The following is an 18,277-nucleotide window of genomic DNA, read 5'->3' as shown; positions in this document are numbered from 1 at the left end:
TTTTCCCTTTTCCCTTTTCCCTTTTCCCTCTCTTCCCCAAGATTAATTTGTTGATGGATAAATCCTACGTACTATGGTTTAAGTTATTTTATATATTTCTATATATGATATATATATTATATTTTATATTCTTCCTTCAAAGTAGAAGCAATGCTTTCTTTCCCACTTTAGATAAATGGACAGTTTCAAGGTATTAAATGACTGAATATATTACATTATCAATGTGTTATATTTATTAAATGCAGTATATTATCATTAAATCATGAAATGTATGACGTGGTTGGGTCAGATAACAGCTCTCACGTGCAGTGACAGTGGCAGGGGGTGCTGGCTGAGCTCTGACCCCGTGGCTTTGCTGCAGGTCCAGGTCCCGAGGTCGGCAGCGATCCTACAGCCGGAGCAGCGAGAGGTCCGGCCACAGGAGGACCCACAGCGGCTCCCGGGAGAGGGAGCGGCGCAAGGGCAGGGACAAGGACAAGGCCAAGGACAAGGGCAAAGGGAAGGACAAGGAGATTTATGGCACCAAGGCCGGGTAAGTGAAGTGACAAGTGATGGAATGGGAACAAAAACCAGGCACCGGTTCGGTGGCGTTTTACACCCCTGGAGTAATTTTCCCTTGCGTGATTTTTTTAATAGACTGAGTGGAAATTCTTCAAAATGTTTGAACGGTGGGATTCTTTGGATTTTAAAATTATGGAATGGGACGATATTTCCCACTAAAGGATGGTTTAATTTGCAATTCTTTCCCCACTCTGTGAGGGTGGGGAGGCCCTGGCACAGGTTGCCCAGAGAAGCTGTGGCTGCTCCATCCCTGGAAGTGTCCAAGGCCAGGTTGGACGGGGCTTGGAGCAACCTGGGCTGGTGGAAAGTGTCCCTGCCCGTGGCAGGGGAGTGGCACTGGATGATCTTTAAGGTCCTTCCAACCCAAACCAGTCTGGGATTTGGTGTGTGAGAGGTTTTCTGGGCTCTGTGTAGAAGCTTATCTCAAATCCCATTGGATTTGGATCCCACTGAGCAGTGGTCCTGGAGGATCCTGCTGGGCTCCAGGTCCTTTTACAACAGGGATCAATAGGAAGGAGCTGTAGGAGGAACACAATGCCCAGACAATATTTTTTTAGGCAAGCAATTAATCTCTGTATTTTGATAACTTACAAAATTGCTCATGCTAAATTTGAAAACCAATTTTGGGTCATTCCCAGGGGAGTTGGGACAAAGGGTACAAATTGATATAGAAACACTTTGTGCCCTCAATCCTTTCCCTCTGAGCTCAGGGGCTGACTTTGGACAAGGATTTCTGCCTTGGAGCACGCTCAGACTGCAGAGTGAACCATACCTGGCTGGTGCTGATATCATCTGTGCTTCATAAACTTTTCTGAGGGGGCACAACACGTTTTCCAATTTAATCAAGTGCTGATCAAAGTGTGTCTGTGCCGAGAATATGGATCTGAGCAGCTTTGCCCCCTTTATTTGTTATTTGTGATTTGGAAGATTGAGGCTTTATCAGCACCACTTTAGTGTTTGGGAAAGGCTTTTTTTGTTTGAATGCAGAGGAGACAAATCCCTTTGATGGGGTTGTTATTTGAAATTTGTCTGTGGAATATTCTGTTATTGACCACAGAGAGAGAGAATCAACTGTAGGAACAAAGAGAGTTTCTCTTTGCCTTGTTTGTGCTCCAGGAAAATGAGGCCAGGTAAGATGTTTTCCAGTTGTGTTTTTGTCAGAGGCTTCCTCAGGCCTCTCAAGCTCTGCTTGTTCTTCCCCTGCATCATTTATTTATGTATCTATTTTCTTTTTGGGTGAAAAGCATGGAAAAGAAAAGATCCCCTTGGCCAGGTAAACTCACCTGTCCTTGAATTATGGATGCAGAGGGAGGAGGATGGGGGAACACAAACTGAGGGAATTTCTTGCCTGTGTAAGTCTGTTGTCTTCTGGAACTTTCCCTCTGTCCCCTGCAGCAGCAGGGAGATTCCATGGTTATGTTGGATCCAGTTTAAACAGGAAAAAACCCAAATATTTTATTTTTCCTCCTGGCCTATTCTGCTGTAACCAACCCAGTGATGGTGCTGCTTTTCCAAATTGTTATTCCCATTTCTTTTCTGCTCTGAAGTATGAGGAACTAAGTCTAAAGACACAAAATCCCTGTCAAGTGCAGGTTTGGATGTGAAATACTGAGAGGAATCAGCTGGAGATGACTGTCCACATGAATGAATTTCTAGATCCAGTGTCTAAATCACCACTGAAAGTATCATCACTCTCCAGAGCCTCTCCAGAACCTCCAACATCAGGAATCTGTAGAGGAAACAATCCTCTGACCTCTGTGTTTGGAGTAGATCCTTCCTCAAAGGCACATCAAGGACCAGGTCTAGTTTTCAGTTTAAATTTATAGCTGTTTGGAATGTATTTATTCAAAATAGCCACTTTAAAGCTATAATGAAGATCATCCCAGAGCCAGATTGTGAGAAGATGGAACATAAATTCTCAGGTGCTGCTTGACTTTATAGTTTAACTTTGCATAAAAGAAGGTATTTCAGTTTGGCAGCACTGCAGGTTATCTGAGAGTTGTTGTATATTTGGGACTTTACTGTTCCTCTGAAGTGGAGAATCAAACTGCAGGTTTTTAATTGAGGAGAAAATGGTTTTATTTGTTTGTGGCTCATATAAACCAATGATTGTCTTTTCTGTGCTTGGCTTGTGTTTGGTTTTTAATTTGGGGTGACTTTAGATTCTCTCAAGGTAGATCTTGTCTTCACAGGAAACATCTCAAGAGGGATTTGAAGAGTAAAAAAGGAAAATTACTGAGAAAAAAGTGTTCTGGTCCTTGTCCTTTGGCATTCTCCATTTCAGTGTTGATTCTTTAACCACAAGCACTGAACTTGTGGTCTGTTGGAGGTGTTTTAGCAGTTCTGTGGAGATGGACTGTGTTGCTCCTCTCTTCTGCCAGTCTGAAGTGGTTTAAGGGATGTGCTGTTTGTGCAGCCCTGATGGAGGGGGATGGCTGGGAAGCTCATGGACAGCACCTGATGGTACCTGGGGACCAAACCTGGTGTGAAGAGCAGCCTGTCAAGCTTTGAGAGAGTTTTGTGCTCACTTGAAAGGTAAAGCAGCACAGCCTGGGAAATATTCCTGAACACAGAATTGATCCACCTTTCAGATGATCAGGATTGTTTCATTTCCACAGCACAGTAAAGCTGCTGACAGGCAGGCAGCAAGAAATGTTCTTACCTAGTTCACAGTCAGCTCCTGCAGTGCTGCTTTTTTTTTTCCCCTTCCATTTTGCAAGTCATCCCAACTGACCAGTTTGCTTTGGTTTCCTCTCATCCTGGATGTCCAACCCGTGTTCCCCCTTTCTGTGTGTGTTCTGTTATCTCAATGCATGGCAGAGAGAGCTTTATTACCTGGAAGGCTGTAAAAAAGAATCAATATGTGATGTGGCTCTTTCTCAACAACTGCTGGCAGCGTGTCCAGAGCGAAAGCACGTCTTGGCCTCTCAGCCTTTCCTGTTCTCCCAGTCCCCCAGCCAGGCTTCCAATCCCATTTCTGTGTCTGTGATATCAATATTGGTCCCTGGTGGTGCCCTGTGGCTGCAGGAGGATGCTGTGCCTGTCATTGCTTTGCACCACTGTCACACACCAGATTTTGTGCTGGTGCTCCTGCTCTGCCCCTGGCACAGAGCTCTTTGCATTTACTGATATATTATGAAGTGTTATAAGTGGAGTTGATAAAATAAGGACCAATACACATTCTGTGATGAATTATCATTGTCTCTGCAAAACTTTCTGATGCATGATTGACATCTGGTGTCTGGTTTTTACCAGTAAGTTTTTTTTTTATTAAATTTTTGTTTGAAGGACCCAAAACTTTACTGTTCTTCGTTCTGCCAGAATGGTTGTTCTGTCCCTACGTTTGGCTGTCCCAGTCTCTGTTTTTCTTCTCTTGGTTTTGTTTCTTCTTCCCCTGCAAAATGAATCTTTTGCAAGAGGATGAACTCTGGGCTGAAGCAAAAACATGGGTGGCATTGATTAGAAAAGGTCACTGAATGAAAGGGGAAGAGCTTTGTCTCTGCATCCAAGGAATGGGACAGGTTGGGATGAATTTCCCTTATCCAGAAGGGAGTAGTAATTCTCATGTTAGACTTCTGCTATGGGGTTTTGATTGATTATGGGAAAATTAGTCATAATCTTCCTGGACTTATGTACTTATGAGCTTTTGACTTAAAAAACCCACTAAAAACTTGTTTATTGGTTGGTAAAGCTGAATGTGCTGTTTGTGTGAGCCACTGAATTTTGATGTTTAAAGTCTTGATTAGCTAAAAAAAAAAAAAAAACAAGTTCTGGCATTGTGAGACACTTTTCATAAGGCTCCTTGTTCACTGTTGGATTGGGAGGAAAAGCTACTAAAAGCTTGCTGGCTTTACATAATTTTGCTGGATTTATGGGTTTCATTGTTGCTTCTGCAGTAGCGGAATTTTGGATTACTGGTTCAAGTGATTTTGACAATTTTTAATGGAATAAATTAAGAGCAGCTTCTCAGCTGTTATGAGAAAAGAAGTGGTGACCCATTAATCAAACCCGACCAGTTTAATTTCTGATGCTTGGTGAGGTCATTGATACATTTGGGCATTAACTGGTTCACAGCTTCTGAAATCCTTGGACAGATCACAGGATCCCAGAAGGATTTGGCTTGGAAGGGAATTTAAAGGTTATCTTGCCATGGGCAGGGACAATTTCCACCAGCCCAGGTGGCTCCAAGCCCCGTCCAACCTGGCCTTGGACACTTCCAGGGATCCAGGGGCAGCCACAGCTTCTCTGGGCAACCTGTGCCAGGGCCTCCCCACCCTCCCAGCCAGGAATTCCTTCCCAGTATCCCATCTAACCATGTTCTTTGCCATATGAAGCCATTCCCTCTTTTTCTGTCAATGTTACAGCGCTGAAAAGTTTGTCGTTAAAATATAATCCTAATTTCTCCCTTTAATTCCATAATTAAGTCTTTAAACTTGTGCTGAGGTCCCTCCGTGTAGGCCCCTTTTCCCAGTGGCACTTCCCCAAAGCCCTTGGAGTTTGATTCCTGTGCTCAGTGCCCAGGAAGGTTCCATGGATGGGACATGGGTGGCCAGTGCCTGTTGATGAGATTTTCGTCGCTTGGCGCGAGACCTCGGGAGTAAATTGGGAATATTGGACTTTTCCGAGCTGACAGCAGGCACGTTAATATTTTTGCTTTCCCTCTTCCCACACTGAGCAGTGGGAAGGCATTTATGGTAATTTTCCCTCGTTTGCATACAGGTTCTGGAGTGGGGAGTGCTCAGAACTCCTTCGGTGTGTGCCGGGATCAAAGCGGGGCCGTGGGAGCGCTGTGCTCTGACACCCACGGGGGGCTGTTGTTTGCATGAAACATTTATCACACTCCCAGCCTGGCAGCAGGAAACTCTGTGCTGGGGTAACGTGTTTCCATGCAAAATTGATTGGAAAAGACAATTGGAAGGAGAGGCTTTGCTGCCTTTCCCCAACGGTGGAGGGAAGGGTTGGACTGGGGGGAGGTTCCTGGGGCACGTTTGGGGTGTGGGTCACGCTGAGCTGCCAAGAGTTTGGCCTTAAAGAAATGAGTAAAAACATCCTAAAATGGTTTATTCTCAGGAATTACTTCGATAGGTCACGTGAATGTTCTTTTTGTTTTGATTCTGTTGGGTTTTAACAACAGTTGGGACCAGTTATGGTCCCATAAATAAGGGATAGGTTAATATTTGGAAATTCAGCTCTGACTTAATAGTGGGGACCAATATTTCTTAGTAGTTCCATGAACATCAACTCTTGTATTTAAGACTATCTGCTAAGAAAGTTAGGAATTATTATTAGAATATATAAATAATATATATCTATATATAATTATATATTAATAATATATATTAATTATATGTAATTAATAATAAAATATTATTGATATATAATTAAATAATATATTAATATCATACAATTAAATATATAATAATGTATTAATTATATATTAATATATTACTATTATATCTTAATACTATATATATAAAATATATATAAATATATAACATCTTTGCAGTATAAACCACTTTTTTTTAAAACAAAACTAAGATTATGATTAATTGATAACATACTTGTTAGAGCAAAGCAGGGTTGATTATTCATATTTAGTGGAAAGTGTCTCTGCCCATGGCAGGGGGTGGAACTGGATGAGCTTCAAGGTCCTTTCCAACCCACAGATATTGGCAGTTGCTGGCTCTGGGCACTAAATCTCAGGTGTTTCAGCTGCTTTTGGAGACAGAATAACTTTCTTGTTTTAAAGTGTATGAAATTAGTACATTTTCTTCCAGAGTTTGGTTATTAGAAAATAGTTCTAACGTGCAAGGAATCTGCAACTGCTGTTTGTTAATGTGGTGAATAGACTTGCAAAAAAAGCTTTCTGTAAATAAAGAGGACTTAAAAATTGATTATTCCATAGCTTTTTTTTATCTTTCATAGAAAGAATCTCTTTTGTCACCTGCCTCCTGCCATGGCCCTGAAAAAGGGTTTTGCCAGCAGGGAAAAATGAGAGGTGGGTCTGCCACTGGTGCTGTTATTTCTGAGTGCTTTTTAGCCTGAATAGTATTCAGGATACTGCACAAAATTTTCCTAAACCTCCCTGAATCAAAGAGTTGGAGCCACGGTGGTTTAAGGTTATGTGAGGAGCAGTGTTGGGTGGGAAAAAGAACATCCTTCTTTCAGACCAACTGGTGTCCAGCCACCTCCTCTGACTCCCTGTGGGCTTTGGAGGATCTTTAAGATGTATTGTCATGGCAGAGGGGTTACTTACCCAGAATAAAAGCAAAATGCCTCTTCTATTTATTTATTTATTCATTCATTCATTCTCACTGCTTTTACTTTCCTTTCTGTCTCTAACCCGAAGGCAGAGTCCAAATATGAAGATAACTAAAGAAGTCACCTCGTACTCGTGGTGGGTCTTTGAGGTGAGGTTTCTGCAGGCAGATTGAGCAACTTTGCCTTTCAAAATCCTTGTTGTCTAATGGAAAAGGAGCTGGGTGGTTTGGGCTGTTCCCATCCAGGTGCTGGGAGGAAGATTCCTGGGAGTATCGAAGATTCCTGGGAGTATATCCCAGACTCCGGGTGCCGAGGGCACGTGTGAGCACTTTGAGGGTGAGAGAAAAGGAGCTGATGAGCTTTGCTGGCAGAGATGTTGAGGTGTTGAAGGCAGGAGGAAGCAGCTGAGAGGCCAAATGAGGACAGTTTCCTCTGCAGTAAGTCAGCCAAAGGCTAATGGGAAGCAGAGTGAGGGTTTTCCCTGGAAAGGACCGAGACCTCCAGATGCCCAGAGCAGCTCGAGGGTCACTTGCCTTTGACCGAGATTTGTTGCTATTGTTGTCTGAGCTGTGTTGGCCTTGTTTTTCTTTTTGTTTGCTAAAAATCCCCTTTTCCGACTCAAAAGCCTGGCCAGTTATTTAATGGGCTGTGAGGCAGCAGCATATGGGATGATTTCTTTTCTTTTCAGTACCAGACAGCTGGAAAACCCAGTTGTGGATGGTACATGTCTGTAAACTGTCCAGGAGGTGTCAGGGAACCTCTGAGTCTGGAAAAATAAATAGATTTTAGCCCAGAGTAACCGTTTCGTTTTCATTCACTAAAGTACTTTCTGTGCTTAGCACAAAAATCTGAGTTTTGTGTTCCAATTCTGTGGTTCAGACTGTCAGTTAGTGATGGTTGTTAGATGAGCTTCCCTGCTAAATTCGTGTACTATGTTGAGGGAATTATACTTCTCTGCATTTCCAGAAATAGGTTTTGGAATGCATTTGAAGGCAGTATCTTCAAAGACACACATTCTTTTTAAGCTGTTTAAAATTTTCCAAACTCTCCGCTCCTTAAAACTGCCAGCCACCATGATTGTCCTTTTATAAGGATATAATTTGCATTATCCTGGGTTTTTAGTGGAATCATTCCTGAAATACAGAGCATTCCTGCTGGAAGGGTGTGTTGGTTGCCCACATGTGCAAACACCACGGGCTCTGAATGTAAACATGGAGTTTTGGGGGTTTTTTTGGGTGTTTTTTTTTTCACCTTGCACTGTGAGAGCAGCTGACTATTGTTTTAATGGCCTCTCTTAATCTGTGCATGAGGAATCCAAAGGGAATGATCCGGAGCTGTGAAAATCCAGTTAGTGGGAGCTGTAATCTCTTTACTGGGTTTAAGGAGTTGGAGTGACACTGAGACACCCTGCAGATACTGAGCAGCAGAGATACAGTAAATCACCTCGCCCGGGCTCTGCCCAGCCTGCAACTAAACCCCCTTGTCCCAGCAAAAAAACCAGGAGAGCCCAGGAAAAACCAAACCCAACCCAACCAAACGGCCTCCTCAGAGCAAAACAACCCCGTCCAAAACACATGCTATGCTGAGGTAAAATTGAATTTCACATTGAAGTATTAAACTCTTTGTTCCACCTTGGTTTTTTTGGGTGTAGAGTGCTTTTTCTGGAATGGAACTCGCCTGCTGTGGGCATTATAAAGCATCCATGGCTTTGGATTGGGAAGGGAAGGAGGAGCATCTGTGTTTGAAGGAAGTGTTTCTAATGCCGGTCTAATTTTGGATCTTTTTGTTATTTGGATTGTAGAATAAGGTGAAAAACTTAAATGAAATAATCTAAATTGTTGATTAGTGACAGGACTAGAGGAAATGGATTTAAATGGAGAGGGGAGAGATTTAGATTAGATATTAGGGAGAAACTGTTCCCTGGGAGGGTGGGGAGGCCCTGGCACAGGTTGCCCAGAGAAGCTGTGGCTGCCCCTGGATCCCTGGAAGTGTCCAAGGCCAGGTTGGACAGGGCTTGGAGCAACCTGGGCTGGTGGAAGGTGTCCCTGCCCATGGCAGGGGGTGGGACAAGATAACCCTTAAATTCCCTTCCAACCCAAACCCTTCTGGGATTCTGTGATTTGCTTCCAGGCTCTGGTTTCATCCTTGGTGTCTCCTGGTGGGAATGGGAAGATCCAGAGGGGGAAGCATTTTAGCTGTGCTGGGGATTCTCCTGGATCCCGACTCGCTCCTCATCTGCTCCCAGCAGCTGAAGTTCTTGTAAGACAAGGCCCATTTAATGGTGAATTATGCTGGGAATGATTTCTTCCTGGGCTGAAATGGAAACACAAGCTCAGTCCATTCTCTCCAGATGGATTAGGGAATCGATCAGCGAGGGCTGACTTGGCTGCTCAGATCAGAACCTTTTGAGGCTGCTTAATGGGATCATGTCAGAGTGGGAAAAGGGGCTTTTCCATTGATTCTTCCAGGTGGACATTGCTCTGTGCTTTGAAAAATATTATGGAAATACAGACAATGGATTTATAGGAGAAGGTTTAGCAGAGTGATGGGGAATGGGGGGGATGTGTCTGTCTCTGCCATCTCCCTTTTCCTTTCTTTTTTATTTCCTCTTTTCCACCTCGTTAAAGTAAAAACCTTTCTCTCCTGGCCACGTGAAATAGTGTTTAAAAAACCTGGATGAAATCTTGGATAACGTTGGCACATGAGTTTCTACTGGGATTTAATTTATGGCAGGCCCTCTGTAAGTCAGGAGCATGAAGAGGGAAGAGGAGGAAGGGGTTTGTATGGAGTGGGAGCCATTAAATCTTATTTCAAAGGTCACAATGTGTTTTGTATTGAGGGGGACAAAAGATTAAAATCCACCAATTAATTTGTTTAAAAAACCAAACCAAGCTTTAGGCCCCAGAGCTTCTTGGAAGCTCTTTCCATGAGCTTTAGAGGTTAGATAACAGAGAAATGTCTGTATTGAGATTAATTGGAAACATTGGAGGGTTTACTTGCTTATTTTTAATAAGGTACAGATTAAAACACAGTTTAGAAGTTAAAAATAGTCACGGAAGCCCAGTGTTGAATGTTCCATATTTGCATCATGTTAACTTTCAAATGTTTTTCTCCTCCCACCAACTCTCCTCAGTTGTATTTTCACCATGTAAGAGGCTGTAATATATAATTATAAAATCCTGACAGATTTTAGCTCTTGTTGCTGCATTTGAGTTCTGGCTTTTGGCAGCTTTTCCTGGCACTGCAGTTCAGCTTTCAGTCCTTTTCAGTGGTGGAAAGGCTGTGGGATGAGCCCAGGACGTGGGGGGTTCCTGGGTACCACTGCACATCCCTCTCCAGCCCATCAGCCTTGGCTGTGACTCCAAACTGGGAGTGATCTGAAATGGAACTTTGGGACTCAGTTGTGTGTGTCCAGCAGGGAAGGTGTTGGGAATTAGTGGGGACAAATATAGACAATATTTTCAAAAATATCTTCCCCTTCAGTGCTTTTCAAAGCTCTGTCTTTTAAGCAATTCTGAAAATTTGCCTTGCCTTGGATAAATGATCCTTCCAGTAAGATCCTACTCTAGGGGAGCACTTCCCTTTTCCTTCCACCACACCTTCTCGTGTGGATAACATGCTGGGAAATACTTCTTTTAGACAGGGTGGGAACAGACATTTTGGGAACACACATCTCATCTGAGCGTGGCAGTTCTCCCACATGATCCCAGAGATATTTCCTCCTGCCAGGAGAAGTGAGGAGCTCAGTTTTCCATGCAGCATCATCCTCCCTTTTCCTGGTGTGCCTTTAATCCTGCGCTGTGTTTGTGTAATGCAATAGAAATGTTGCTAACGTGATTAGACTTTTCTATCTTATTAGCTCCAATACTGAGCACAATAAAATGGAAAACTGTTTAAATGTTATGTTTAAGTGCTTGAGATAAGAGTTCTTGTAAATGAAATGTGATTACATTTCTGTAATAGATCTTCTCTGTCTGCTCGGACTTTGTTGAGCGATGTAATTCTTTGGGGATTGCTGGTTCCCAGTTTGTTTTTTCTCCTTTTTTTTTTTTTTTTTTAGAACAATTACACAGCAGACAATGAGCAGAAATCTGTTGCAAACTCAGGGTTTCCCGTCTGAGGCAGCAAACCACGGGCTCCCTAGTTTTCTTTGTGATAACCAATTTGAATTAAAGATAATTCCCCAACATCACCTTGAATTTCCATCTGTGTAACCCTGATGTTCTTAAGCGTTTTTGCATTTACCTCTAATGCTCTGGGCTATTTTCCCTGAGCATGTATGGAAAACTGGGACTATCCTCCAACTGGAGATGATATGAATAACAATTGTTTGCTGATCTTCCCCTGTATCTCCCTGGATAACCTGCAGCCTGCAAAGGCTGAAGAAGTGGCAGATAGCTTTTGTCATCCCTTATCCGGGCTGTACACTTGTAAGGAAGAGCAGGGATAATCGCCTAAATCTAATTAGGGGTTAAAAGAGGCCATGACTGTGATGTGGCAGTGAGACACCTTACTGTAGCAATCCTGTTTGCATTAGAAAAATAAGGTTGTCATATTGATTATTCAAATGAGCTTATATTGGCCATGGCTCAATGGCTGCAGTCGCAGCTGAAGCACTCGCAGGTCCCAGCTTTTCAGAGCGGGCCCACGCTCGGAGCATATTTGATGGGCTGTCTTGTTTGCTCCTTTAAGGGGTTTAAAACCAGGGCTGGGGGAGTTTTGTGGTGAGGATGAAGGGTTTAAGTGACCACTGGAGAGGGGAGTGGAGCTTTGCTGGGTGGCTGTTAAACGGAGGCTGATGAATCTGCTTTGCGTCTTTTACGGAGAGAACGGGTCTTGTTTGGGCATTGATTGGCGTTTAGTTCAAAGTCAGACACAGCTAAAAAGAGTCAAGTATTTGCATTCAGATCAATTCCACATCCAAGAGATAGAGAATTCCCTCGGCTCTGACTTTGGGGTCTGTGTTTTAATTGTTAAAAAAATATCTACCTGGTACCGGGCTGTTCTGGCTCCTCAAATCTTTCTGAGGACTTGGCTTTTTGTCCTTCAAACAGTCGTGTCTGCTGATGTCCTGCAAGTGGATGAGGTGCTCTAGGCAGTGCTGATTCCAGCCTTGCTCGTTCCTCACGATGGATGATGTGAGTGCCATACACGGACTAGGCAGGAAAGCCTTTAAAAAGACCAATTTTTAATTCTTCTACATGATTTTTTGTGCTTTTGTAGTACACCAAGAAATATGTGCTAGGCTCTGTCAGATGTACAAAGACTGGACATTTTACTGATGTTTTATCCTTGCTTTGTGCAGCTTCTGGCATTAAGATGTACGAGGAAGAGTCCACCTTAAATCCCACATATCAGACAGAGTTTGAAAATTTTTCTCTATAGTTGGAATGATTTCATTTATTTTATGTACAGTTTGAACATTTTGTTCACTTTAGGTGTTGGCAACACTATTTCTTTCTGGTGCTGGGTAAAAATACATATAGAGATAACGAAACTCTTTTTCCCTCTGTTGCATGCGAGTACAAGGTTTTCAACTTGATTTTTAACTTTTTTGAGTTGATTCTTCCAATTTCTTCCATTCTCTGCAGTTGGTGCTGGTGTAACAGTCACCCATCCTAACACCTGGGTGAGTGGAAGCCATAATGACCAGAGGAAGGCCATATATGTCTATATATTAGTGTTATATGTTATTTCTTTACATTGTTGGAACATCCTGACCTGTTTTAAAGGACTGGAAATTATTATGCGCAAACATTCCCAGAACTTTCCAGTATCTTGCTGGAACAGAAAGTTAAGCAGTGGCTTATCCTGTCACCCATTGTGTGAGAGGCCACTCGGTCCTGGGCATTGTGTTGAACCCCTGAATGTGTTTGATTTCTTGGAATGGTTCCAGTTTCTGGCACTTCTTTGCAAGACACCATAATTTTGTATATTAAAACTGCAACTTTCAGGCAAAACTGAAAATCTGGGAAAAACCAATATAGGAGACTTTTTTTTCCCAGGAGTATTAATGTGCTGTTTCTGTAGCTCATTCCTTGATTTTGCACAGTCATCCTGTGTTATGAATTTATTATATTATTTTTATTTAAGCCTGACTTTAATCTCTTGCAGAGCACAGGCACTCAATGTTCTCCACCACCTTCTGATCATAGTTAGCAAATGATTAATCTTGTTCTGATAACCATCAGCGAGGCTGTCTGGGATGCATTTCTTACAAAGAGGGAAATAAGAGAACTATGGGCAGTGTTGTAATAAAGTAGGGAAAAATCCTTAATTCTGGGAACACACAGAGAGGCGAAATTTTCTGTTGGTGAAGGGGTTGCTGCTGGAGTGGCTGTTGCTCTTTGAGAAGTGATGAAAGCTGGATTCCCACAGAACTGGGATGGACTCTGGGACTGATTGTAAGTAAGGTGTTGGCCTTACTTTGCTGTAAAAAAAGGCATTTCCATGTAAACCAAACCCACTTTGGGCCTGTCTTAGAGCATCACTGCTTTGGGGATGGTTGGACTCGATGACCTTGGAGGTCCTTTCCTACCTTAGTGATTCTGTGACAACTAGAGGAGGGTCAGGCTGGACATCAGGAGGAATTTTGTCACTGAAAGGGTGGTCAGGCCTTGGCAGGGGCTGCCCAGGGAGGTTTGGAGTGCCCAGCCCTGGAGGTGCCCAAGGAAGGCCTGGCTGTGGCACTCAGTGCTCTGGGCTGGGGGACAAGGTGGGGATGGGGCACAGGGTGGATCCGTGGGCTGGGAGGGCTTTTCCAGCCTCAGGGATTGCAGGAATTCCTTCCTGAGCAGCAGGCAGGTGAGTGCTGGAGGGGACATGTGACAGATAAAGTCATTTCCACTGCAGAGTTCAGCGTCCACACAGAGGGGGGTCAGTGGAGGTTCCACGTGTCTCCTTCCTAAAAGATGGGAGCTGAGGGGAGCTGAGCCAGGTACTGCTAATAATACATGGATTAAGGTAACTTTTATGGACCAACAGACATCCAACTCCAACTTATTTCCCCAGGGAAGACCAAAGAGCAATGCTGGGAACTTGAAGTTGACTTTGATGGGGGCTGCAATGTGTTGGTTGGGTTTGTAACTCGAGGTGGTTGTTGGAGATTCGCTGGTTTTTTGCAGGTTAGGAATTCTTTTCTGGATCATCCACATTCCCAGGTCTTCCTGTATGCTCTGTGAATCCTCTGGAGGGATCTGGCCACTGATTTGTTCAGGGGTTTTTTTGTGGAATGTATCATTTCACCTCTGAGATTTGCAGGTACAACAGGAAGTGCTGGTTTTAATCCTCAAGCTTCCAATTGCTTAAGATCCAAGTTCCCTTGGAGCCTGCCATGTTCATGGTACTTAATTGCTTCAGGAATCTCTTGGCTTTATTTAAAAAAAATAACCTTTGAGGGAAATCTTGGCTTTTTTGTGGGAAATCTTGGCTGTAGAACGAGACATGTTTTATATTTTTGTCCTTTTTTTTTTTTTAAACCTAATTTCGGTCCAATTGATGGCAAATCAATAATGTGCAATACTAATATTTTTAATTTCATTGAAGAAATGCCAAAATCCAAAATCCTTAGCAAGATTCTAGTGGAAGGTGTCCCAGGGTGTGGTGGGGGTTGGAACTGGATGGTCTTTAAGGTCCCTTCCAACCCAAACCATGCTGGGATTCCGTGATTTCTGGTCTAGACATTGGACCTTCTCTGGGAAGTGCTGGGAACGAGAAGCGCCAAATAAAACAGATGGTGTTGGTTTTTCATGGCAGTAAAAGGTTAAAAGGATATTATTGAAAGCAGGAGAGTAAAATGAGTGAGACCAATGTGATGTGGTAACAACTTAATAGTGAAAGGAACGTGAAGCCTGAAGGAGGTTTTGGTGCAACTCAACGAACACGAAGAGTTCAGAGAGAGTTTGAAGGTTTGGGTTTTTTTTTAGGCTGTGACATTTTCTAAAAAACCCCATAAATTGGGATTTAGGGCCACTTTCAGATCTTTCCGTGTCCTCTTCTCACCACAACGTGTGGGACATCAAATTCTGCTGTTTTCAGCCCAGGCACATCCTGGATCCATCTGTTGCTTCTGGAGTTCCTCTTGCAGAAGATGTGTGATAAACACGAGGCCAAAAGCAATTTCAGCATTGATTAATTGTTCTCAGATAATAACAGGCTTGTATTTTGTGTAGTCAGAGGCCATTCCAAATTACTGGAGAAAGAAAGGACAAATAACCAAGGTACAGAGCGATTGGTGTTGGGTGTCTGGAGCTGCTGTGCAATTAGGGGAGAGTTAATTGCTCCTGGATTCCAGGGAACTCGTGGCCTTGTGAGATAATTGAGGAATGAGCCTGTTCCTACAATCCCCACGGGGCTGTTTTAGGTTCAAATCCTCTGACTTTTTTTGGGCAGATTTTTTTGGGCGACTCTGAAAGTCTTTATTCTCGAGTTCTGAAATATTGAGATCAAGATGCACTTGAGTTTCTGATCCTTGTCATTCTGAGTATTTGAAGGTGCTTTTACAGCCTTTGGTGGTTTGGTGCCCACAGGTGACCAGCCTTGTTTTGGACTGAGTGCTGTAAAAAACCAAGGTGGGCACTGCTGTGCATGGGACCACTGTCCATCTCCTCCCTGACTCCAGTTTAGCTGGAATGAGTTTGGTTTGGTTTTTTTTTTCCTCACCTTTTCATTGCTTTTAAAGCACTTTCAGGTGATTTTTGTCACTGTCTGTTAGGCTTGGGTTTGGTCAGATGTGTTTGAGACTTGGAATGGATTTTTATTTTCATTTGATTTTGATGAAATGTTATTTCTTTCCCTTTATTCGTGGCCGAGGAACTAATTTCCTCTCAAGCCTGAACAACTTTACCTTTGTAAATTTTACAAATTTCTCTTGCAGCACAGCCCAACGTGGAAGTTGTTAGGAGGAGATACAACTTCCTTACTGGAAGTTAGACTGGATTCTTGGAATGACTGTTTTACAGAAACCAAGAGACTTCCAAAGGTTTTCCTTAGGGCTACATTGAGTTGTGATGCTAAAAAAAAAATGTTTAATTGTGGTATAAAGCCTGAAACTCAAAGCTTTTATGACCAGAAATTCTAAAAACTCTCTTACTGAGGGAGTCGAGGAGATAAAAACTAAATTTCCTTCTCCTGAAAAGATCCACTTGATCTCAGGATAATTTTTACCTTGTCTAGGTATGGAAAGCTGTCTGACACTTCAACATATTTTAAACATTTAGGGTCTATTCCAAGTGTCTCCCTGTGTCCCTCAGGGAGGGAAATTCAGGCCAGATGAGAGAACGTGGAGGGATGAAACCAAAGGACCAAACCCAAGTGCAGGGACACAAAGAGGGGCAGTGGGAAAACATTTCCAGGTTGGATTTTATACCTCCCAGAGGTGAGACCTAAAAAAAGCTCAAGGTTTGTGGGCTAAAATTGGATCAAATGCAGTCCCAGGCAGTGGAATTCCAGCCAAGTGGTGCTTTGTGGGCTCAGCTGAGCTGAGCACGGTGCCCAAAGTGCTGCTCTGGCCTTAATGTCATAATGGAAACGTGGAACTACCTCTCCTTGGTCTTTGGCTTTAAAATCTGTATGTCCTGGGGCTGTTGGGTCATCCTGGTCCTTCACCTGAGCTGTGGAAATCAACCAGTTGTTGGGTTATTGTTACTGGTTTTAATGAGTTGTTTGTTTTCCAGCAGTACCAGGGTCCTGCTGCCTCTGGCTGGAGAGGGAGGAACCACATCCCAACTTGCTCCTGGGTTGTTCTGGGACTCCCTCAGTCCCACCTAAAGCCCTGACCTGCTCTTTGAAATCCATCTGGCACTTCCTATTCATTTCAACTCCAAGTGCAGCATCTTTTGCTCCTTCAAGGACCTTCCAAGGTCTTTCAAGGTCCTTCCGAAGTGTGGGAACTTTTAATTTTTCTTTTATATTCTTTATTTTCAGGAAGCAGAGACAGTGGGGCAGCAAAACCAACTGTTTTAGTGCTACACAGATAAAGGCATATCAGGTTTGGGTTTGTTACTCTGTTGTTTTTTTTTAATTATAAGAACATCTCTGTGTTTAAAACCTTTGAAGAAACTTGTGAAGTGCAAAGAACAAAACCAAAGCTGATAAATTCTGGTGTTTAGATTTCCCATAAAAGAAACCCTTAATTTAAAGGAGTATTTGCCTGAGGGGCAGATGGAAGGAGTTTGTCTGACTTGTAGTGATGGGTTATAAAAACAACCCAAAATCTAAGTTATGCAAATAGGGTAAGAAGTGATGGGTGAGTTCCTGAGTTTGAGAAAAGTGATTTTGCTGATTAAAAAAATAAATTAAAAATATGTACAGCTGTCTTTGCTATTGGTTATGGGTAACAGACCCAAGGCTGGACAAGCTGAACTCAGTTCATATATTAAATACAGATATTAGCTTTGTTCTGGGGGATTAAAGAAAGAAAGGAATTAAAAAGATTTGTGATTTGTTTCCCAAGTTAATATAAGAGCTTTAAATTGCCACTGAGAATCTCTAAGGTTGGAAAAGACCTCCAAGATCATCAAGTCCAACCTTTCAATATGAATATTCAGTAACAGAATGAGCATCTGCACAATGTAACCAAGGTTTTATCTCACAACATGAATTTTGAGCAATGAGCCAGAACAAGAAGTGTTTTATTCACAGAGATTGGTAGAAAGTTGGGTGCCAGCAAATAAGTTTTAAATGCTTAATAAAGTTCTATAAGATTTTCTCCTTTTGGGAAGAATTCACAGTGCAGTCTTAAAAAATAATAACAAATAATTAATCCAGATTAATTGGAGATTGCCTGGTTTCCCAGGCAGGGTGTCTTTAATTGGTAATATTTATTTTGATTGAATATTTAATGAGGAACTGGTTAATGTTTCCCTAAACACAATTTTCACGAGCATTTACTATTTTTTGACCAGTTTCTACTGAATTCAGACAGAGATGGAACCATTCAAACATGGTGCTGTCTCAGTGTGGTGTAAAGTATTTACCAGAGATTATTGCAGAACTTGGTTAACCTGCACAGATAGTTCAAAAAAAAAACCAACCCAACTAACCCCAAACTAAACAGGCTTGAGGTTTCCTTGTGGGATTTTTTTTTTTTTATCACCAGACTGAGGGCCTGAAGGAATAGAGGAAGTGAATGGCCACCAATGTATCCAAATATCTCATTTTGCCTCCGAGCAAGTGCCGGCAGATAAATGCCCATAAAGGGATTTCTTCCTTAAGCCCCATGGATTTTTTTTTTTTTCTTTTTTGCAACTTTTTTGTGCGAGTTAGAAATGAAAACCATTCATCCAGTGCCCCAAAGAAGGGCCTTATTGAATGGAATAACAGTGTAATGTACCATTGAAGGCAGGATTGAAAGTGATTATCTTGTTAACTCTTGACAGTTCCCGCCAGCTTGAAATAGAACTGGCAGCTTGATTTGCAAATGAATTAGAGCTTTTTCATTTGCTGCCAGGATCAT

General features: G+C 42.5%; 1 protein-coding gene across 4 annotated transcripts in view; it reads left to right on the top strand.

The window, feature by feature from the left end:
- RSRC1 (arginine and serine rich coiled-coil 1) overlaps nucleotides 1–18,277 on the top strand; it is a 108,064-nt gene that overhangs the window by 26,369 nt on the left and 63,418 nt on the right. For 3 of the 4 annotated variants that reach the window (XM_027685707.1, XM_027685709.1, XM_027685710.1), the window contains one exon: nucleotides 362–532. The exons of the other annotated variant lie outside the window; for it this stretch is intronic. In XM_027685707.1, the coding sequence (XP_027541508.1) occupies nucleotides 362–532 (171 nt within the window). The remainder of the gene's footprint in view (nucleotides 1–361; nucleotides 533–18,277) is intronic. 4 annotated transcript variants of the gene reach the window in all.

This window comes from Neopelma chrysocephalum, unplaced genomic scaffold, assembly GCF_003984885.1.
Source record: "Neopelma chrysocephalum unplaced genomic scaffold, ASM398488v2 Primary Assembly neopelma1_69, whole genome shotgun sequence".
In the NCBI taxonomy this organism is placed as follows: Eukaryota; Metazoa; Chordata; class Aves; order Passeriformes; family Pipridae; genus Neopelma; species Neopelma chrysocephalum.
The sequence above is the reverse complement of the archived record's forward strand: the minus strand, read 5'-3'. Positions and strand labels throughout refer to the sequence as shown.